We start from the raw sequence: 24,211 nt of genomic DNA on the forward strand, positions 1-24,211 counted from the left end.
AGGAAATATTAACTCAAACCTTAACTATTTTTTATAGAAAGTAAAAGAGATATCACTAAACTATATTTCTTTAATTTTAAAAATATATATATATTTTTTAATGAAAAATTTGCTTTTTTGTGCAACATGTAACCGTAAGTAATCCCAAACCATCATTAATGGTTTTGATTGAGCACACGCAAGTCTCGACTTTGAGAGGAGGGTGCACCCCACTTTACTTCCCCTCTCACGTGATCCTAGTCGCATGTAGTCAAAAGTAAAAGTAATATAGAATTATATTATGGTAGTGCATTAACTTCATCGCTCTTCAGCCACCTGTGTTGCACAAATCATGGGGTGGTGGCCAAATGGTAAGCTATTCCTTTGCTTAACTTCAGTTTTATTTCTACCAAAACAACCAAGACTTCAGTCAAACACCATCTGACAATAACTAGAAGCGGTTGAGAAAGTGGAGGAAAAAAACAAGAGAAAAACAAGGAAAAGAAATGAAAATACCAATAAAAAGAGTGCTCACAATCAATTCAACTGAAAAAAAAAAAAAACGGAAAACTAACACACCATTTGTTGAGAAAATTTAACCATTACAGCAGTACTCTAGAACATTACAAGGATCGTTCACACCTCAGACAACATGTATATTGTCAACAACATAAACGCCTAAACAGATTATGTGAATCTGTCATTTTTTAACAGATCATTCCTTCAACATTTCACAATTCCAGTTTTCTACACAATACTCCCTATATATAACACTTTTTTTTTTTGATAATTGAAACTTTATAAAGGACACTACATATAACTTGCCAAGTCTTGTAAATTTAACCACCATGACCTAAAAAAAGGCGGGAGACAGAGACCATACATACTAATATCACAAGTTACTGTTAGCTACTACCTTGAGAGAAGTGAGAAGATGAAACCATCTCTATCAAATCCATCTCTCTGCTTCCACTTGAAGAAGCATGACCTGTGGTAGCCTGCAAGCTCATCTTCATGGGATCATTGTAGTACTCCATGGAAGGTGAAGGAGTGACTCCATCTAGCAAATAGGATAGGTACTGGTCAGAATACAATTGGGTTTTTGGAGTCTCATCATTTTGGGTGTTTCTGTACATGTTAGGGTTTGGAGTACTGGAAGAGGAGAAGCCACACTGAACCATTTCATTCAGCACTTGATCAGTACCATTGGTGTAATTGAATCCAATAGAATTGCCGGCCGAATAAATTTGAACATGATCAACATTGGGAACTTTGGATGGTGGAATGTTGTTGTTGCCAAAGAAGTTTTGCATGAACCTCAACTCCTCATCATATGTTTGAGTCATGAACGGCGAAGTGTCATCCTGCATTATGGATTCAGATAGTTCTCTTAGTGAAAGAGCAAACTGGCTTGACAAATCTTCTGACACGGTGGAGTCAGTCGGTGTGGTGGTGGTGCTTTGGCTAGGGGTTCTAATGGTTGAGGCACCATTAAGACTCTTACTTCTGATGTAGTTTTGCAATATGGATGTTTGAGTGCCCCTTGCATTTTGCCCTTTGCTCCTCCTCGAATTCTGCCTCCTTTTTGTGGCATTCCAATGGTTCTTGATCGAATTTTCAGTCCTCCCCGGAATATATTTAGCTATTTCTGCCCATCTGTTTCCAATCTGCTCATGAGCTTCAATCAATAACCTCTCTTCTTCTTCACTCCAATTATCTTTCTGACATATCACATACAACAAGTGTAATTACATTGTGTCGCAAGATTTGCATGTAAACCATACATTTATGTAGTAAATGATAAAAAGAATGAATATATAATATACTCAAGAATAGCTTTTCCATGGAAGTAATAACGGTGGAACTCTTTATAACAATAATGGTAAATTCGGGGAAAAAGTTTCTAAAATATAATGAAACTGAAACGAGGTTATTTTTTACAACAAGGTCTGCATGTCAAATGTGTGTACTAAAATGGAACATAAACCCTAGACACTTTTCATAAGGAAGTTTATTGCTAAAATAAAATTAAAAAAAAAAATAACCTTGTATAAATGAAAAGAAAAAAAAAAAAAAAAAAAAATATATATATATATATATATATATATATATATATATATATATATATATATATCTCCATTGATATATGGAAAGTGGAAATGTGAGATATGATGTGAACCACCAAACCTTAATATTTGCATGTTAAAAGTGCTATCTATATAAAAAAAAGAAGCCATAGTCTGTTTCCTGAGTGAAGATTTAAGTAATTACCAAAAATAGTAGTAGTATTTTCCAAAGAAAACCTAGAGATGAACAAAAAGATCTCTCATGTATAAATCCTTGACAATCTAAATCTCCACAGCTTTAAAATTTATCATATACCATATAAACTAGTGGGGAGTACACTTATCAAAAGTGAGTGCAAGATAAATTAACCATTTAAGGCAATCTAGGGTTTTATCTAGCTTGCTAAAATACATAACAATTACACAAATCTAAACTAAATCTAAGTTCTTAGATACCCATTATAGATATCTTTTAGAAATACAAAAATCACATATTTTTATAGATATCCAACAATCATATTTGCCTGAATATCTGACATAAAGAAACTTGATTACTTGATGACTAGTTGTGCAAATAGTAATGTAAACAGAAATATATTTTAGAAATCCAAAAATCACATATTTTTTTAAAGATCCAACAATCACATATTAGAAATGGCTGAATATCTGACATAAAGAAACTTGATTACTTGATGATTAGCTGTGCAAAATGGTAAAGTAAACAGAAATAGCTTTTAGAAATCCAAAAATCAAATCTCTTTTAGAAATCCAACAATCACATATTAGAAATGGCTCAATATCTGACATAAAGAAACTCGATTACTTGATGATTAGTTGTGCAAATAGTAAAGTTAAAAGAAATGGCAACAGAAAGAAAAAAAACAGCTAGCTAGCTTTGCAGAAATCCAGAAGAAAAGCATATGATAAAGAGGAGAGAAAAACCTTGATATCAGGGCGCAAGTGATTATTCCATCTCTCACGGCACTGTTTTCCGGCTCTACCGACCATCTTCTCAGCTATCTGAGCCCATTTCCTAATGCCGTATTGCCTCACTAATCTCACCAATTCTCTTCATACATAACAACAAAAATTATTCAATTTTTTTTGTATCACCTTTAATTTAAAACTACTCAAAAACAAGAATGAAGAAGAGAAATAATCGAAATAAGAAATATATCCTGAGAAATGAAACCAATTTTTTTTTTTTTTTTCTTTGGTAATTAAGATGAAACAAAAAAATGAAAATTGTTTTACATACATATATATATATACGTTTTATATACACACAAACACACACACACACACACACACACACATACAAATCACACACACATATATATCACCTGTCTTCTTCCTCTGTCCATTGCCCTTTGATGATCAAACCTGTAGAATATCCACCTTTGTTGGTTCTCTTCCCCAAGTCTCCAGATTTTTTCTGGGCCAAATTCACTTCTTCTTTCAAACCCACCTTAGGGTTTCCCTCATGATTCCAATTGAGAGCTTCTCCATCAAGTAAAAGCCCGTCCACGAAGCTCGTCTTGGGTAGACATGGCCACGAAACTCCACCTGCATAGCTGCCAATTGCACCACTAGAAGAAGAAAAATCAAAAAACCCATTTTCAGGAACAAGTGTCCCTTTATTCTTCACATCATTCCGAGGTGGTTGATGTGAGGAATGGTTCTGAGAACACAAGAACCTGTCTATGGCCCTTAATGGAGGACTTGGTCTATAGGAAGGATGGGTGTTTTGTAAATACCCATACCCTAAACCACCACTTTCTCCACCTTCCATGAAAGAGGACTAGAAGGAGAGCAAAACAAGAAGAGAGAGGACTGTTTTTAAGCAAACAATTTGCTTCAAAACTCGCTTTGATAGAGGGAATGTCCTTTTTATGGCTTTTCTTCTATTAGTACCTGTAACTAAACTCCATAGGAAACGTTGGACAAATAGAGCTTATAGTAAGGCTTGTGATGAGCTACATTTGCTTGCAGCCGTTGATCTAAAAATTGATCCAACGGCTGAAGATGAGAGGTGTGGCAACCCCTCAGCTTCCTCTCTCAGACCAAAATTGTAAGAGTAGTGGAGAGATTAGTAGGTATAGTAAAATCATCATATTTTGCTAAGTGAAATTACTATAATTTGTGAATACATGGAATGTTTGTTTCGCTGACAACTCACTTCCGTTGCTTATCCTTTAAAATGAAATTCCTATTTTACCCATTTGCGAACAGACGAGTGTGTGTTTTAGTGTGAGTAAGTGGGTGATTAAAGATGTAAGATGCCATTTTATTCTCAACGAGGGGTGCCCAAGTCATGCATTTTTGCGACTTAATTATACTACTAATTAAGGGGGAGGGAATTGGGGAGAATTTTCAGCCCTGGTTTTTAATAGGTTTGGATGGCTAGTAAATGCTTAATTACCATTTGCAGAACTAGCTTTTCAATTTCTTTTTGAGGCTTTGCTTGTTTTTAGATGTGTGATTAGCGACGCCCTAGGGTTGAGCCATGCCATGACCAACTGATATTTTGCGAGCCAAAGAAATCAATCATGTTAAAAAGCCTTAAACTCCATTCAGATCTCATCAATGTATAACCAAAGTTAATTTCCAAATTAAAAAAAATAAAAAATTGTACGTATAACAAAAGTTGGCAACCGCCAAATTGAATAGGCTATGACTACAATAAGGTCTCCAATAAGGTCTAGTACGTGAGAAATTATTAGATGGTTCTAACTTATTTGACACTTGGTGAACTAATTTAATGAAAATCATCCGATTATGACACTTTGCAATATATTAATATACTCTTGTGAGGTCATTTTCTCAATTTGAAAATTTATATTTAACTGGTTCACTAAGTGTCAATGGTTCAGGACCATCTAATAATTCTTCTCACTACGGATGTACAACAAAATTTTTAGCAACAAAATGACATTAAAACTGATAGAATACTAACTTTGATAGGTCAATTGGTTTAGTTCATATGTACCTAGTGTTTCTTTAATGGGTATCTCTCTCATTCTTGCACTCGTCTTCTTCCTAGACCTTTTGATTTGGTTCCATGAGCTTATATCTCGTTGAAGTTGTTTTGACAATGTTCACCGATAACCAAAGATTGAATATCCACTACTAACGACTATATATATTCTTCACACCTATTAATTACAACTATTTATTGATTCTATTCCACCTATGGACCCGTCTTATCGTAATAATTACTTCCTCTGTACCAAAATAAATGTTTCTTTCGGGGAAACTGTGACTTTGAGTCACAGTTCCCCAAAAGAGACATTCAAAATATCTCCCTCTATCACACTTCTTTTAGCTTCATCTCGTTAACGTTGCTTTGACAATGCTCGTCAAAAATCAAGTTTCCATTATTAACGACTATATTATTCACACCCATTAATAACTATTTATTTGTTCAGTTCCGCCTATAGGCTTGTCTTATCGTAATAATTATAAAATAGCACTTCTAAATATCTCCATATTTCGCACTTCTTCTCTTTGTAGACCTCCTTATTTGGCTCCGTTAGCTTCCTTCTTGTTGAAGCTACTATAACAATGCTCATCGAAAATTGAGAAATAAATATCCATTATTAATTACTATCTCCTTTACATCTGTCTTGTACTGCCTATAAGCTTGTCTTATCCTAATAATTATGAAATAACACTATTTAATATCTCCCTGTCTCATATTTGTCCTCCTCGTAAACTTCCTAATTGGGTTTCATTAGCTTCCATCTGGTCGAGGCTGCTCTGACAATGTTCATCGAAAACTGGGGAATGAATTAATATTAATTACTAAACACTATATTATTGACACCCATTAATAACGGTTGTTTATTAATTTGTCGCTTGTGGACTTGTCTTATTTTAATAATTATGAATAACACTACTAGGTATCTCCCCGTCTCACGTTCATCCTCCTTCTAAACCTCTTGATATGTTTCCTCATTAAAGCTGCTATGACAATGCTCATCAGAAACTAGGAAATGAATTAATTCTGTTACTAAACACTATATTCTTGAAACCCATTAATAACGATTGTTTGTTAATTTGTCGCAGATGGACTTATCTTATACTAATAATTGTGAATAACACTAGTAGATATCTCCCCATATCACATTCATCCTCATTCTAAACCTCCTAATGTGGTTCTGTTCGCTTCCATCTCGTTGATGCTCCTCTGACAATGTTCATCGAAAACTGGGGAGTGAATTAATATCCATTAGTAAACACTATATTCTCGACATCCATTAATAACGACTAATTATTAATTTGTCGTTTATGGACTTGTCTTATTCTAATAATTATGAATGGCACTATTAGCATCTCCCCATCTCGCGCTCGTCCTCCTTCTAAACCTCCTGATGTGGTTCCATTAGCTTCTATCTCACTAAAGCTACTCTAACAATGCTCATCAAAAATTGGGGAATGAATTACTATCAATTACTAAACACTGTATTTTTTATACCCATAAATAATAACTATTTATTAATTTGTCGTTTATAGACTTGTTTTATTTTAATAATTATGAATATATAGCACTAGTAGGTATCTCTACATCTCGCGTTTATCTTCTTTTTAAACCTCCTGATGTGGTTCCGTAGCTTCCATCTCGTTAAAGTTGCTCTAACAATGCTTATCAGAATCTGGGGAATGAATTAATATCCATTTGTAAACAAAGATGTAAGAAATTTCTGTTATCATTTCAACAGAGTTTCATTACACTTCAACAATCATCCTCCCTTTTTTCTTCTCTTCTCCCCTTCTATTTATAGACCAGTTATAGTTTCCTAGAGGATTCCTAACTAACTTCTTCCATTGGGCTCATCCTTGAGGCTTTCGTAATCATGGGCCTGATCATCTTCAGGGGCTTTCCACTTCACTCTTTAGCTTTAGGCCTGCCCTATAGAAGTTTGATCCGGGTCTAGGTCAATTACCAAGCCCATTCTATATCATGTGAGCCAGATCCGGCCCATGCCGCTTTTGGTATCCTCAACTGCCCCCATAATTGCTCCCTCATTAATTAGGGTGCAATTATTCACTGAGCTAATGATGACTTGACAGCTGATGATGAATCGACGGCTCTAGGCAATCATATGGAGCATTGAACGGTCAGCCTCGGAATCAGAGTCTTTGAAATTTAAATTTCTTTAACTTACTGACGCCTCGATTGATGGGACCACTTTCTCTATACATATCATTATTTCACACTTACAGTCTTCCTTGTCGTACCTATCATATCTCACTGGCAATCCCTTCACAATCTATTTTCTGCAGGCAATTCGAATCTTTTTTGGTCAAGCCAAATCTTCTCCGGAGAATCCTGTGAAAGATTCTTCATCTTCAATTTCCTTGCAACATCCTTTGAGGTTAGTCTTATTGCCCCTCTCTTCCTAAAATCTCTGCATTCTTTGTCAAGGCTCATAATCGCTTTCACCATGCCCATCGATCTAGATGTTCTTCGCATAAAACTCCATCTTCCTAATAATATTCATGTTAGGGAGTGCCCCACAAATGTAAATATCAAAACTGGTGAAGGCCTTCTTCCTGGTGAAACCTTGTTTTGCCTCCATTATTTAAACATTATTAGATTTCCTCTGCATCATTTCTTTTGTTATGTATTCAATAGGTTGAAAATTTCTCCTCTTCAAGTTAACCCCAACTTTTTTAGGGTTTTATCCATTCTGTTGCTTCTGAATCATGACAGAGGTTTGGATCTTGATTTAATTGATCTTCTCATTTGTTACAAAGTTAGCAAGATCAGGTTGGATGAGGCTTACTACCATTTCTATCCGTTCAAGAAAATGTCCATCTGTACGGACAAACTTAAATCTGAAAAATGGTGGAAAAGAGGCATTGTTAGGGTTCGGAGAGCTTGGTTTGCTCCAGCAGCCAATGAATATCCTATCCCGAATGCTTTTGGCGAATGCTCCGTCTCTTCTTATAAGAAATTCAAAACTCATAAGGCTGACTGCCTTTGTGAAATTTGCATTCCCCATTTTTGTTCTTTTCTTTGCCATTCTCTGGGTATCACTTTGGATAATGAACTCAGTTATGGCATTTGCAGGGATAGGATCACATACCTGAAGGAACACGTGCTGAGCAACGTCCCCTCTTGTTTGAAGCTTCTCACATCCGAAAACCTTAGTGACATTTCAGTCCTCGGTACCACAATGAGTCAACTCCAGATCCCTTCTTTCAGTAGGAAGAAGGCTCCTCCTAGGGCTGTTACAACTCCTGCAGCTTCTTCTTTTCCAGCCTCAGCATCATCCTCTGTTACCACCTCCAGCACTACTCCAAATACAATGAATGCTAGCCCAATCGTCAATGTTTCTTCTGTCAATCTGAGCACCGCTCTTCAGATTCGGGGCCCCTCTGCCCCCGCTGCATCCATCCAAGACAAGGAGCGAGGAAAAAGGCCCCAACCTGACAGTGAGGGCAGTCCTGATGACATTCCTCTGACGAGGAGGGTTCGAATTTCTGGGCTGAACGTGCCTAAACCCCCCAGATCAGACCAGTTGCTCCTTCTAGATCTGGCGCGACGACTGCTTCTGCCTCTGGAGAGGCTCTATAGACTCCTCGATTCATCTGAACGGATGGATCGGTTATTAAACCGAGTGACACCATGTTCGAAGATGGCCTAACCGCCATGGCCTATTACAAGAACATGTGGTCCCCACAAATGTTGAGGTTGCCAAAGCTCTTACTCAGAAAGAAGTGTTCAGTCGTTTTCCTCTGGCTGCTATGGAGGTAATTCCCTACCTAAGTCTTAGTCGCTTCAAAAGTATCTTCATTTTACAATTTCTCTGAACATACGTTCGGCTTAATTAGTATTCATGTATTATTTTGCAGACTCTGTTTGGCATGATGGCCATGCAAAAGTATGTTGAGGCTACCAACGCTAAGGCACGAAAGTTTGCCAAAGACGTTGAAGTAGGCCACAAAGAGAACCAGATCATTAACACCAAAAATGCTAAACTCATGGTGCAACTGAATAAGGTTGAAAATGAAAGGGAAAGTCTGAAGAAGGAAGCAGACTCCCTTCAGGATGAGAAGAATGCCCTTCAGATTGAGAAGAATATCTGGCAGACCGAACGTGAGTCATTTAAAGCTGAAAGGGACAACCTTCAGCGCTTGCTTCATGACGAACAAGCGAAGCGCATGGCCTTTGAAAAGAGGGCTCTAGATGAGCGCAATGCCTTGCTTGGCGTTATTGGCAAGGTTAATAGCGGGGTGACAGCTCTGCATGGTCGCTTCTCCAGAATCGGAGCCCTCAGATATGCTGAAGGGTTCAGAGAGGGTTACAATGACCGTCTTCCTACTGAAGGTCAGATCGGTTTCATTCCAGATGACATTGACAATGAACTCAAGATCGATCCACCAAGAATCTATACTAACCTAGACTCCTCTCCTGCCGAACATATCTTTGATGAATGCCAGGAGATTGCATCTTCTGGGGTTATCCCTTCTTCCTCCTCTGCTCAGCCTCTAGACGCTCCTCCCTTATCTACCGTGGTTCCTTCTATAACTGTTACCGAGGATGTTCCCTCTGCAGCTGTTACTGAAGATGTTCCCTCTGCAACTGTCACTGAGGGTGCTCCCTCTGCAACTATTGTTGAAGATAGGGCAGAGGTAAATGAGTTGGTTATTCAGCTCGACTCTCCCTTCCGTGACGTGTGACACCCTATAACAGTGAGGAAACTACTCAACACAGTCAAGAGGTCAATGGGGCGAATGCAAACAGCTAGGGCCCTTCTGATGCCTCCATTTTCTTATCCGTTCTCATTCCTTCTGTACACTTCATCTATGTAATTTTAAAATTCATTATGAATGAAATGAAGGATTTTTGACTAAACTCTTGCCCTGTAATTTTTAATAAATTCTTACTGCCTTTCTTTGTGTATCAGCAATGGTGATCGATTTCGTTTTTTAGCAAGTGCTTGGCGTTCGGCTCATAGTGCCAGCTGCTACTTACTTTGCTAAGTGCCTGGCGCTCGGCTAGAATGCCACTTGCCACTTGGCTTTCAATTTTTTAGCAAGTGCTTGGTGTTCGGCTCATAGTGCCAGCTGCCACTTACTTTGCTAAGTGCTTGGCGCTCGGCTAGAATGCCACTTGCAACTTGGCTTTCAATTTTTTAGCAAGTGCTTGGCGTTCGGCTCATAGTGCTAGCTGTCACTTACTTTGCTAAGTGCCTGGTGCTCGGCTAGAATGCCACTTGCCACTTGGCTTTCAATTTTTTAGCAAATGCTTGGTGTTTGGCTCATAGTGCCAACTGCCACTTTCTTTGCTAAGTGTCTGGCGCTCGGCTAGAATGCCACTTGCCACTTGGCTTTCAATTTTTTAGCAAGTGCTTGGCGTTCAGCTTATAGTGCTAGCGGCCACTTACTTTGCTAAGTACCTGGCCTTTGGTCACCTTATTGAAGGGAAAATAATATTTTTCTATTGATCTTTTGAAGTTTTATATACTCATAAGCACACAATTGGAAATAAACACTGACCAGATCGGAACTCAACACTCAATTTTCTATTGGTAATACCTTTTCAAAGACGTGGCGTTCCATGGCTTATTTATCAGCCTTCCAGCCATGGTCTCTAGTACATATACCCCATTTCCTATGACTTCGGCAATTCTATACGGTCCCTCCCATGGTGACACCATTTTCTTGACAATTCCAACCTTTATCTTTAGAACCAAATCACCTGGTGCAAAGTTCCTGTGCCTCACCTTTTTATTGTGACTGTTCATAAGCGTCTGCTGATATGATGCTAATCTTATTGCTGCCACATCTCTCTTCTCTTCAAGCAGATCGAGGTTGACTTTCAGCATGTGATCATTCTGCTCTTGATTCCACGCTAGGCTTCGAACGATGGGAACAAGGTGTTCGACCGGCATTACTGCCTCGGTACCATATGTCATGGCGAACGGGCTCTCTCCAGCCGGCCGTCTCGGAGTAGTTCTGTAGGCCCACAAGATGTTCGGGAGCTCATCCTACCATTTGCCTTTTTCTTCCTCAAGCTTCTTTTTTATACAAGCAAATATCGTTCGGTTTGTGATCTCAGCTTAACCATTTGCCTGTGGATGGCTGACTACTACTAACTTTTGATTGATTCCGTACTCTTCCATCAACTCCTTTACTTGCTTGCTATCAAGATTAGTTCCATTGTCTATAACGATCGACCTCGGCACACCAAATCGACAGATGATATTGCTCCAAATGAAGCATCTCACATAGGTCTGAGTTACACTGGGATACGGTTCGGCCTCCACCTATTTGGTAAAGTAGTCTGTTGCAAGTAGAACATATTTATTTTGTGATCTGGCAGTCGGCAACGGGCAAACCACATCCATCCCCCATTGCGCAAAAGGCCATGGCTTAGCCATTATATGCAAGTCTTCTGGTGGTTGGTGGATCATTGGTCCGAACCTTTGGCACTTATCGCACCTTCTTGAGAATTCCTCCGCATCTCTTGACATATTTGGCCAAAAATACCCTTGTGTCATCGCTTTGTGCGATAAAGACCTCCCTCTAGAATGATTACCACACACACCTTCGTGGATAGTTCGTAGAATCTGCCGAGCTTTTGTGGGGGTTACACATGTTAAGTAAGGCCCTAAGTAAGATCTCCTGTACAACTGGTTATGCATTTTGGCATACTTCGCAGTATTTGATCTGATCTTTCTTGCTTCATCCCTCTGCTCGGGCAAAACACCATCCCGAATATATGTAAGAATTGGATCTATCCAGCTTGGCTCATATGGTATGACATTCACTTGCCAAGGCTCCGAGCTTGATGACTCTCCAAAGATAGATAGCTGGCATAACACACCAACTGGAATCACCCTTGTCAGTGTTTCCCCAGAACTCGACGCACTACATGCCAACCGATCAGCATCCTCGTTATACTCCCTCGGCAACTAGATGAACTTGATCTGGTCAAAACTCTCAGCCTCCCGCATCATGGCTGAATGATATGCCTCCATCGTTTCATCCTTAGTTCCAACGACCAGTTGTGAATCACTAAAAGCGACCAAACTCTTGACCTTTAGCTCTTTGGGCAACTTCAATCCAGCCAGCAATATTTCATATTCTGCTTCATTATTAGTAGCTCTGAATTCAAGCCTGATTGTCTGGCTCAGCGTGGTGCCTTCTGGTGTCTGTAACTTGACCCCGAGTCCTGCCCTCAACTGATTGGAAGAACCATAAACGAAGAGTTTCCATGAAGAGTCTTCAGTATCGTCCCCTGGCTTATCCACATCACACTCTAAAAGGAAATCAGCCACAGCATGCCCCTTGATGGCCGTTCGGGGTTCATATGTAATGTCAAAAGAACTCAGCTCTTTTGCCCATTTCGTCATTCGTCCGGACAAATCTGGCTTATGCACGATCACCCTTATAAGAAATGTGGTCAGAACGATTATAGGATGGGACTCGAAATAATGCCTGAGTTTCCTCTTCGCATTTAACAAAGACAAGATTACTTGTTCAGCCTTCAAATACCTTCTTTTTGGCTCGGTCATTGTTTTGCTGACATAGAAGACTGTGGATTACTTGCTGTTCTCGCATCGTATCAAAACACCACTAGTTGCAATGTTGGATACTCTTAGGTACAAGAAAAGCTTCTCCCCCAGTTTTGGGGTGGTCAGGATTGGTGGGTTTAACATATACTCCTTTAATTTTGACAGTGCTTGCCTCTGTTCATCCCCCCAGGATTGCTTTCCATGACCTTTTATAATATCAAAGAATGGCTTGCATCGGTCTAATAACTTAGAGATGAATCGACTTAGGGCCGCTATGCGCCCGGTGAGAGCTTGGACTTCCTTAACAGTGTTTGGTTCTGCATTTTTTAGTATAGCTGCTGCTTGGGCTGGGTTGACTTCAATCCCTCTGTTGTTGACCACATAACTAAGGAATTACCCAGACCCCACTCTGAACGAACATTTGGTTAGGTTTAACCTCATCCTATACCGCCTGAGTACGTTGAACACCTCCTGCAGATGTTGTAAATGATGATCCCTCTGTTTGCTCTTTACTACCATGTCATCAATAGAATGTAAGCTTCAACAGTCTTGCCCATTTGATTCTTGAAAATCTTGTTGACCAATCTTTGGTACGTAGCGCCTGCATTCTTAGTCCGAATGGCATGACCTTATAATAGTAGGTCCCTTGTTCAGTGACAAAAGAGGTATTTTCTTCATCGTTCGGATCCATTAGGATTTGATTGTAGCCAGAGTAAGCATCCAAGAAAGTTAGTCGTTCGTATCCAATCGTAGCGTTCACCATCTGATCGATCTTCGGAAGAGGAAAACTATCATTCGGGCAGGCTTTATTGAGATTAGTGAAGTCTATGCAAACCCTCCACTTTTCGTTCTTCTTTTGTACTATGACTACATTCGAGAGCCAGAACGGATAATGAACCTCCCGGATGAACCCAACTTCTAACAGTCTGTCAACTTCATCCGCAATGATCTGATTGCGCTCCAGGGCGAATCTTCGTTGCTTCTTCCGTACAGGTTTGGCATTCGGATCCACTCGAAAAGAATGACAAGAGACAGAGGGGTCGATCCCTGGCATGTCTGAATGGCTCCAAGCGAACACATCTGCATTTTGGGAAAGGAAATCAACCAATTGGCGTCTTTCTTCCTCGTCAAGGCAGGAACCTACTTTTGTGGTTCGGTCAGGCTTCAAATGATCAATTTAAACATCAACTAAAGGTTCTTCGGTCAAAATCGGAGGCTCCTCCTCCCCGTTCGTGCTGGGGGGAGGCTTCTTTAGTTGCTATTGTGGGCTACCAGATCGGATGGGAGTTTTTCCCTTCCCTGCAGCTTTCAGAGTTATCGAGTAACACTCCTTCGCTGCAACCTGGTCCTCATGGATATCAATCACCTTATTGCCATCCGGACTCAGACATAGCATCACTTGGTGCAGGGTCGATGGAACTCCCTGGACCCTGTGAATCCACCCTCTTCCCATCAGTAGATTGTAAGATGGATGGATTTCTACTACTACAACGCTCTCGATAAGTTCCCTTTCGGCAGCTCAGACAAGCAATTCAACTGTGCCGATTAGTTCGACACACTTTCCATCGAATCTCAAACAATGGATTCCCAGTACATTTAAGCACCTCTGGCTTAATTTTTAGCCGATCGAAGGTAACCCGAGGCATGACATTCGCACTGCTCCCAGGATCAATTAGCATCCTTCGTACCAAACACTCTGCCACTGTCAAACTAACAACCAAAGGATCTTCATGAGGAATCTGAACTCGCAGCAGGTCTGATTTGTCAAACCTTATCTGCGTCGATGCATTCTGATGATGCAGAGTATTGACACTGCCTATTCGCCGCTTCATCTGCACTTGACGGAGATACATTCAGAGCAATTTTTCAGATTCTGTTGCCTGCTCAGGTCGGCCATGAGTTGCATTTATTATCCAAACGGGCTGAGCGTGATGGGGATTCGGTTTTTGATTTCTCTTGACTTGCTCAGCTAGCCGATTATGTTCCTGTGTTGGCCCTTGAACATACCCGGTAAACTCTCCCGTTGCGATAAGCGTCTCCACCTGCCTCCGTAAGTTCCTGCATTCATTAGTCTGATGACCATAATCACTATGAAAAGCATAATGTTTAGATTGATCCCTCTGTTTAAAAGGTTGTCTGATGGGTAATGAAGGACGAAACTTATCTTTATTTCCTTGGTACAGCCTCGCCAGTGTGACTTTGAGTGGAGTAATCATCTCCTCCTCTCGGGGCCTCTTCACTGTCTTCCAGGAAGTCTGACGCGGCAGTGGAGCTTGCTTCTGACGAATCTTGGCTTTAGACTTCTCCTCTGTGGAGATAATAGATGTCTTCCTTGCATTAACTGTTTCTTCTTCTTCCAGACGCACGAAGCCATCGGCTCTTTCATTCAGCTCGTCCATGGTCTTCGGCGTATTTACCACCAGACTTGTGTGGAACGATGTCCCTCGGTTCATTCCAATTTGAACACTTGAACGGCTGTTGACGGATGACATTCCATAACCATCCTCTTGACAAGGTTAAACCTAGTGAGAAAAGCTTGGAGTCGTTCATCATCATGCTGCTTCATTGGCTAATAAACTTGTCACACAAATCTTAGAAGCTAGCGATTGAGCCTTGAGTAAGATTCTTGAACCAGCTAAGGGCTGGCCCTGATAAGCTTGTAGGGAAGCATTTGCACATCAGAGGGTCATTGTTCGTGTTTAAAGCCATTTTCAACTGAATGTGGTAAATGTGATCGATCGGGTCAGTTGTTCCATCGAACAGAATGAATATCGGCATAGAAAACTTCTTCGGATTCGGAGCATTCAGGATTTCGCTTGTGAATGGTGATGCAACCGTTCTTACAGAGGAACGGAGTGCTTCATTCTCCCTTGAGTACCGTAATGGAATCTTTGGATCTGCAGATCTTCCCTCTGAGTTCCTGTAATCATACGTCTCCATTGAAGGCCGGTAAAGTAGATCGTACGACTTTTCCTCAGTGAACTCTTTTTGTCACGGCGAGCTAATCTTGTGACAACCAAACTCCATCTCCTATCCGCAATTGTGCCTAACCTGATGCAGATTGAAAGCTGTAGCCTCTTCCCGCCTGATCTGCTCATGATGCGGATCGAGGTGTATAGATCCTTCTCGATCCTCAACGCGACGAGCATTTAGCGGTAAATTCTCCATCCTGACCTCATCGCGATAAAGATCGACGTGGTTATCTCCCTCTTGCTCACCTTGATGTGCTTCGTCAGGCCACACACCTCTCTTGCCCACCGAAAGTGGTCACAGCACGACCGGAACCTCTCGGTGTTCCATTCCAGCTCTCAACTCTACATTTTCTTTTCTCAGGGCTTCAATTATGTTCATCACTTCATCGAGCTTCACCTGCTGGCCATTCTCTATTGGATTTGAACTCTTTCCTCTGATCATCATATCGGATCGTAGCAAAGTCATTAACCACGGATTTCTGATCAGATCTGAACTTCGCCAATGCGAGCGCTCTAGATCTGGATTCTAGCTTCATTGAATTTCAATCGTGATTGGCTGGATCTGAATTACTCCGGCGATGAACCTGCTTAATTCAACAATCTCAACGAACCTTGACTGTACAGCTCACCGGATTAGAGCTGCGTAGATCGAATGCGAACCTCTAAAAATCAACTGGATTCAAGATTCGACCACACAGATCACGATTTCACCGATCTTAACTCTGCCTTCAACGACCAAGCTTCGTCTTCACGAGCTACATTGGATCGAATCAAGTCTGAATCAAACATCAATCAATCTTCATTGTTCCCACAAACGGCGCCAATTGAAGATGCAAGAAATTTCTATTCTCATTTCAACAGAGTTTCACTACACTTCAATAATCATCCTCCCCTTTTTCTTCTCTTCTCCCCTTCTATTTATAGACCAGTTACAGTTTCCTAGAGGATTCCTAACTAACTTCTTCCATTGGGCTCATCCTCAAGGCTTTCGTAATCATGGGCCTGATCATCTTCAGGGGATTTTCGCTTCACTATTCAGCTTTAGGCCTGCCCTATGGAAGCTTGATCCGAGCCTAGGTCAATTACCAAGCCCATTTTATATCATGTGAGCCAGATCCGGCCCATGCCACTTTTGGTATCCTCAGCTATATTCTTCGACACCCATTAATAACGACTGTTAATTTGTTAACTTGTCGTTTATGAATTTGTCTTATTCTAATAATTATGAATAACATTACTAAGTATCTCCCCGTCTCGCGTTTGTCCTATCCTAATGTGGTTCCGTTAACTTCCATCTCGCTAAAGCTACTTTGACAATGCTCATCGAAAATTGGGGAATGAATTAATATCCATTAATATATAAACAGTATATTCTTGACACCCATTAATGACGGTTGATTATTAATTTGTCGTTTCCATCCCGTTAAAAGTACTCTGACGATAATGCTCATTGAAAACTAGGGAATGAATTAATATCCATTAATAAGCACTATATTCTTGACTCCTAGTAATAACGACTGTTTATTAATTTATCGTTTATAGACTTGTCGTATTCTAATAATTATAAAATAACACTAACTATTAGGTATTTTTCCATCTTGTGTTCGCCCTCTTCCTAGACCTCCTTATGTGGTTCATTTAGCTTCCATCTCGTTAAAGCTGCTTTGACAATACTCATCAGAAACTGATACATGAGTATTCATTACCAACGACTATATTTTTCACACCTATTAATAATGGCTATTTATTTGTTCCGCCTATTGACATGTCCTATCCTAATTATGAAATGACGAGATATCTCCCCATCTCGCACTCGTCCTCATATTAGACCTCTTGATTTGGTTTCGTTAGCTTCCATCTCTTTAAAGCTGCATTGAGAATGCTTACTGGAAATCGAGGAATGAATATCCATTACTAACTTGGAAGTGCCTTGTTGTCTTGCAAACTTGGAAGCTAATGAGTGCTAAAAAGTGCGCATTTAAACCCCTTAAGCTTAGGTATTCTAGGACCTTTATCTATTTTACTTTTCCGTTTTAGACTAATTTCGTGTTATTGCCCTTTGTAGGTGCTTATCCCCAAAATAAGCTAACTCAGCTACATAAGAACATAATTGAAGCAATCTTGAGATGAATCAAATAAAGGAGCAAAGTGGGAGCAAAAGGAAGCAAGTGGTGGAAATTCAACAAGTTCGATCGATCTCAGGAAATATTTGATTGATCCAACTTTGATCAATTTCAACATTTCAAGATAGATCAAAGCTCTTTTGTCCTTATCCAAAGATCCCACAAAGTTCGATCGATCCAACAATTCTCAGATCGATCGAAAATATTCTATCTTATCCTATTGTACCACCCTACCTACCACTTTTGTCTTATTCCTCAAAATATCTCAGATCTGTCCTTATCCAAAAAGGTGCCGCTATAGAGGATCGATCCAGCTTAAGTTCGATAAATCTCAGCCATGTTCGATTAATCTCACCACAAGTTCGATCGATGGAACTTCCCCAAGTGCAAGAAAATTTAATTTCCAGCTCATTAAAAGTTGTCTCATATCCAATCATTGGGAGGAATATTGGTGTACGAGCCCAGGTCATTGGGAGTGATATTTGACCTACCTATATAAGGAATATGAGTCATTCTTGAGATATACTAAAGAGGGACTTTTGACACAATTTCCATATCATATTCTTAGCGAGGAAGAAAAGAAGAGAGGAGGCTAAAGACACAAGCTTGGAGTTCTTCCATCAACCAAGAAAAGAAGCAATTTCTACCATGGAGTTAGCCCTTGTGGGTTGGAGGACACCATTTATGAGTGGCTAGACATCCTCTTAGGGCTAGAGTTAGCCTTAAACATGTTTTATACATCTTGATTTATGTATTTTTGAGGGGATTTGTATTGTGATATATGTTTTGACATTTTTATATACATAGATCTTATTTATTCAATGATTTGTGTGGTTTAATGCTTTCAATTGATCATTTCATTCTATCCATATGTCTATATATGCTAGAATAGATGTTCATGTGTTTGTCTCTAGATTTTGTGTTATTAATGCATGTCTATGTGTATTGATGCTATAGATCTAGAGATTGTCAAGACATAGTGCTTAATGGAATGCTTTTGTAGTTTATTTGATGGTTCATACTCATTTCTTAACGGATTGTGTCTCTCTCTTAGTTTAATTAGTTTAATTTCATGTCATTAGCTTAATTGCAGTGTAGTTGTAGTTTAGATGTTAAATGGGAGGACAATCCATGCTTATTGTTTGATATTCCATACTTATGAAAACAAGTAGCATATATCTCTAACCTTGTGATGTGTTTGGATTGTGAGCTTAAAGAAAGGATTAATGGCTTAGTTTGATATATTGTGCTATCCACTATGTTGCTTAGACAATATATTCTTAATTAGTCATCCATGCTTGTTGAAACAACCACACACATACACTATTGTTGCAATACATGTTTTTCTCCTCATTAATCATTCATTAAGGGTATAGAAAAGTTATACTTAGTGGTAATCTCTAAACCCCAAGATCTCTCTCTCTTATTTTCTCTCTATTGCATTTAATTGTTTACTTTAGTTTAAATTGCATTTTAGTATAATTCAATCACCAACCAATCTTTTAATCACTCGACCTAATCTCGATTCCACAACCTAATACGACCCACCAATCCCTTGGGACGATCCCTACTCGCCCTAACCATATTTTTAGTGAAAAGTAGTAGTGGCAAATTATAAATGTAAAACTTGGCCACACTCATTATACTCCACACTTTGCAAGCTTCGGTGGCGCTTGACGACGGCAACCACCAGAAGCTCAAGGACTTTCAAAATTGGTTATCTGTGAAACACTTTCGGGTATGGTTTAACTCGCAAGTGGAAAGTTCTAATTTAAGCTATGAGATGTCAAACCTTAGTTCTTTTATTTTATGGCAACAATGGAAAGTACAAATTATTACTATTTTAACAATGTGACGTGGTTTCCTCGAGAAATTTCAAAAGCAACTCTTTTCTTTTTCAAAGGATTCTAGGAGGTTAATAATACTCTATCACACCTAATGTCTGGCCCTTTTAGATCTTTTGTGTCTTGGTCCCCTGTGATACCTCTCGATTCTAGAGCCAATGGTGATCAAGTCCGAGCACAGATTCGAGGGATCCCAAACAATTAAGTATATAAACAAGTATGAGTACAAAAGAATTTAAAGAATGAATAATTAAATAAGCTGAAAGAAATCAAAATAATAATTCTTAAAAGTTATATAATCCAATATTGCCAAAACCTCCAATATTATTACAACTCGGGGATCCATCTAATGGACCCCTAATAATATCCCAGCTGGAAAATAAATAACTGAACTAAAAAGGAAAACCAAACTAAAACATAAGTAATAGTCCTACGTAGTCGGAGGAGTGAGTGACTGTCTCTACTCAGCACGATCAAGCTCTAAAACTGGAACTATCGAACACCTGAGAAAAATAATAGTGGGTCAGGCCCACGAACAAGTTCTACTCTAACTACAATCCAAACAGAGACCCGATACACAGATACATATTAGATAACTCAACAATAACTATCTAGTCCATAAATATATATATCCAGACTAAGAGACTCTCACTGGACTATGAGGCAGTCTCAACCTGACTAGTAAGTAACATGCAAAACGCACCTGAAGTGGGCATAAGTACCTAGATCTAACAGGGTACACCTCTAACCATCATAGCCAGCTATGCATCCCATTACATATACGCTCCCTAACCATCGATCCTGAGACTCAAGCTCATATCGTGGTACCATAACCATATATATAAAGTTCCATCCAAAACCAAGGTAGTGCCGCTCAACTGTTCGTTGCCTTGACACGAAATATAAGTAGGAATTAACAGTATAATTAATCCATTCCCTTATTCTAGAGTAGATAGGATTTAGTATTTTGAACTAATCCATCCATAGTATGCCACCATCCCATACCGGTGCATATAATCCACAAAATCCATATAATTGACAGAACAGAAATAAATAGTTCATCAATTAAAATCCAGAGCATAATATAATGGAAATTAGATAATAAACTGAGCACTTTATATTCAATTGTACAAGAGTATAATTATACTAATCCATTTAACTTGCTAGAACCACAACAAGCAATTTAAATCTTCCTTAACCATTGACAGCATACAAATAGGTATTCAAATTTCATGATGTCCAATTTCAGCATAATAGCATGGAATAACAATTCTGGGTTTTTAACATGTTTATTTAAATCATTTAGAACCCACCATTAAAATCCAGAACCATGTTTCAGCCCCTGGAGTTCCAAAAATTACCAAAAATACACCCGTAGGTGTTTTTCAGCAAAGGAGCCGCCTCCCCTAAAGAGGGAGCCGACTCTCCCTCTTGTGGAGCCGGCTCCTCATGGGGGGAGCCGACTCTCTCTTTTCTAGAGCCGGCTCCCTTCTTTGGAGAGTCGGCTCTTTCTCTCCCAGAGAGTCGTAAGCTGTAAACCATCATCTTCCTCGCCTCCGGCATGTGTAGGACCCTCTGTAACTCTTTGTTAAGGTTCCTATAAGTTCAATCTATGTCTTGAATTTATTCCAGAACCTTATAAAAACTCAGTATGCATTATTAACAATAATTAAAAATACAACGGATGAAACAATTGATAAAATAAACCAGTTTCAAGCATTAACACATAATACTGTTAAAACTCTGAATTAATATGCATACAAGTTCAGTTTTAAAATCCGATTTAATCTTGGAGATTATCTAGGCATGCACATAACACATGTCTACAGGAAGGAGTAAGATATAGAACTTGCCTTAGGTTTCAGTTTGAAACCTTGAACCGTCGTCTCTGATTTTTCCGACAACTCCTTAACTGTCATTAAACACCTCTGTTGCTCCTGGTTCAACCCACAAGTAATCACCTTCCTTCCTCCTTGGTCCAACTTTCAACCTATGGCCGAAACCCTAACTTGATCTCTTAGTTCTCTTAAACCTCTCTGTACGTGAATAAGGTTTTGTTTTTAACCCTAGGCAGACTTATAATGCTATATTTATAGGTAAAATAATTTTAACCTAATTCTATTCATATGAAGAAACAGAAAAGAAAAAGAAAAGAAATTAAATATAAAATAACTATATGTATATATGTCGGCGATTTCATAAAAATACTATATAATACATATATAATGAATAATGATACTAATTTAATTATTAATAATTAATAATAATTAAACGAACCTTATATACATATATACCCATATATATATATATGTGTAACCATCTATGGGTATTAACTGCACCCATTTAATCACTTATCCAAGTAATTCATATTATCCAAGCCCAACTCCTTAAAATAAAAATAAACATTTAATCACATAATTCATTCATTTATTCAAATAAAACAATTATGTCAATTACCACATAAGCATATAATTAAATTAAAACAAATAATTTGATTAAACAATTAAACAATAAACAAATAGCAAAAAAAAAAAATCAAATAAAAATTTAAAAATGCAATAAAACCATAAATTGAATACCAAGACTACCCTTTTAAAATTAGGGGTATTACATTATTTTCCCCTAACAAAAGGAATTCCGTCCTCGGAATTCGCTCTTACCTTCTTCCATTATTTCAGGAAATTACGAACGAATGACATCCTCTCGTTCCCAATTAGACTCAGTCTCATTATAGTGACTCCACTAAACACACATTAAAGGTATAACCTTATTGCGAAGAATCTAATCCCTACGATCTACAATACGACACGGTGCTCCACATATGTTGCATCTGGCTGTAACTCAATCTCACCAACATCGATATGCTGATACCGATCCTCATCGCGCAGAAATTTTCGCAACATGGAAACATAGAACACATTGTGCACACGATCCAAATGATCTGGAAGTGCAAACCGATAAGCTACAACTCCAACTTGATCCGTAATCATGAATGGACCGACAAACCGCGGTGACAACTTCCCTTTCTTCCCAAAGCGTATTACTCCTTTCACATGAGACACTTTGAGGAGAATCTGATCCCCAACCTGAAACTCCAATGCACAAGCATGACAATCTGCATAACTCTTCTGCCTACACTGGGTAGTGTGCATGCGATCCCTAATAAGAGCAATCTTCTCAGAAGTATCCTTAATGAACTCAGGACCCAAAAATCTACTCTCTCTAACCTCCATCCAACAAACAGGAGATCAACATGGTCGGCCGTACAATGCCTCAAACGATGCCATACCAATAGTCTTTTGGAAGCTATTATTATACGCAAACTCCACAAATGGCAAATAATTCTCCCAATGGCCCTTGAATTCAAGAACACAAGAACAAAGCATATCCTCCATGATCTGATTAACCCTCTCGGTCTGACTATCTGTTTGAGGATGATAAGCAGTATTAAGATGCAACTCTGTACCCAAAGCCTGTTGAAAACTCTTCCAGAATCCGAACACAAAGCTCGAACCCTGTCTGATATAATAGATAATGGAATGCCATGTAACTTTACAATCTTTGTAATGTAAAGTCGCGCTAACTATTCCGAAGTGAAATCAGTGCGAATAGGCAAGAAATGAGTTGATTTAGTCAACCTATCAACAATGACCCAAATAGAATTGTGATCCTTAAATAAATTAGGCAATCCCTTCATAAAATCTATAGAAATGCTCTCCCACTTCCACTCTGGTATAGGTAGTGACTGTAGAGCTCCTGGCGGCCTCTGATGATCAATTTTGACCATCTAACAAGTACTATATTGAGAGACAAAAATAGCAATGTCCTTTTTCATACCTACCCACCAAAACTGCCGCTTCATATCCTGATACATTTTGTCTCTTCCTGGATGAACAGAAAAGTCAGAATAATGAGTCTCAGTCATCACATCTTTCCTCAAATTGTCAGCAGAAGGTATTACTAAAAACCTTTTGTACCTCAAACCCCCATCAGTCCCAACATAGTAAAATGGAACTTCCCCAAAAGTTATTTCTGCAACTTTCTCAATGCAATGCTGATCTATAAGTTATGCCTTCAAGACCTTATGAATGATAGAAAGTATAACTACCATGTAAGCCATAAAAGCATCAGATAACTCTTCAATGGTCTTCAAAGCATTCCACTCAGTTGTGAATAAAGCAGAAAGACTCGCGTAGGGTCGGCGACTAAGTGCATCTGCCACCACATTCACTTTTCCTGGATGATACTGTATAGAGAAATGATAATCTTTCACCAACTCCAACCATCGACGCTGTCTCATATTCAGCTCCCGCTAAGTGAATAAATACTGCAGACTCTTGTGATCACTTAATAATCTGAAGGACTCTCCCAACAAATAATGCCTCCAAATGCGTAAAACAAATACCACAGCTTCCAACTCCAAATCATGTGTTGGATAATTAAGCTTATGAGGCTTAAGTTTACAAGATCCATACGAAATTGGTCGTTCCTCTTGCATCAACACACACCCAAGACATTGTAAAGAAGCATCTATGTAAACCAGATATTTTATCCCAGCCCGCTCTGTAGAGTAGACAGAACCGATGCAGAAGTTAACTTGTTTCTTAGCCCATCAAAAGCTTTCTGACAATGTTCATCCCATACGAATCGCACACCCTTCTTAGTCAAATGGGTGAGTGGTCCTGCTATCTTGAATGA

General features: G+C 39.0%; 2 protein-coding genes across 2 annotated transcripts; both read right to left on the reverse strand.

The window, feature by feature from the left end:
* Window positions 1-301: 301 nt before the first annotated feature.
* On the reverse strand, window positions 302-3,837 carry LOC132309563 (transcription factor MYB119-like). The gene is made up of 3 exons (XM_059807857.1): window positions 3,389-3,837; window positions 2,988-3,114; window positions 302-1,700 (listed from the first exon to the last, which is right to left on the reverse strand). Exons 1-3 carry the CDS (start codon window positions 3,835-3,837, stop codon window positions 885-887), a joined length of 1,392 nt encoding a protein of 463 aa, XP_059663840.1. The 3' UTR covers window positions 302-884.
* Window positions 3,838-14,106: 10,269 nt separating this feature from the next.
* On the reverse strand, window positions 14,107-15,066 carry LOC132309565 (uncharacterized). Its single transcript, XM_059807858.1, has 2 exons — window positions 14,455-15,066; window positions 14,107-14,406 (listed from the first exon to the last, which is right to left on the reverse strand). Exons 1-2 carry the CDS (start codon window positions 15,064-15,066, stop codon window positions 14,107-14,109), a joined length of 912 nt encoding a protein of 303 aa, XP_059663841.1.
* Between the last annotated feature and the right edge of the window lie 9,145 nt (window positions 15,067-24,211).

This window comes from Cornus florida, unplaced genomic scaffold (genome assembly GCF_030987335.1).
Source record: "Cornus florida cultivar Cherokee Brave unplaced genomic scaffold, ASM3098733v1 CherokeeBrave_3.0.0_Hap2_Chr05, whole genome shotgun sequence".
Taxonomy (NCBI): Eukaryota; Viridiplantae; Streptophyta; class Magnoliopsida; order Cornales; family Cornaceae; genus Cornus; species Cornus florida.

Bases quoted from the DNA above. Each gene is read 5' to 3' on its own strand.
- LOC132309565 (XM_059807858.1), bottom strand. From the start codon at position 15,066: ATGTCATCCGTCAACAGCCGTTCAAGTGTTCAAATTGGAATGAACCGA. The intron at 14,407-14,454 runs GCAACAGAATCT...CGTCAAGTGCAG, and splicing joins CTCATGGCCGACCTGAGCAG to ATGAAGCGGCGAATAGGCAG.
- LOC132309563 (XM_059807857.1), bottom strand. From the start codon at position 3,837: ATGGAAGGTGGAGAAAGTGGTGGTTTAGGGTATGGGTATTTACAAAAC. The intron at 3,115-3,388 runs GTGATATATATG...TTATGTATGAAG, and splicing joins TGGACAGAGGAAGAAGACAG to AGAATTGGTGAGATTAGTGA. The intron at 1,701-2,987 runs GTTTTTCTCTCC...GTGATATGTCAG, and splicing joins ACTTGCGCCCTGATATCAAG to AAAGATAATTGGAGTGAAGA.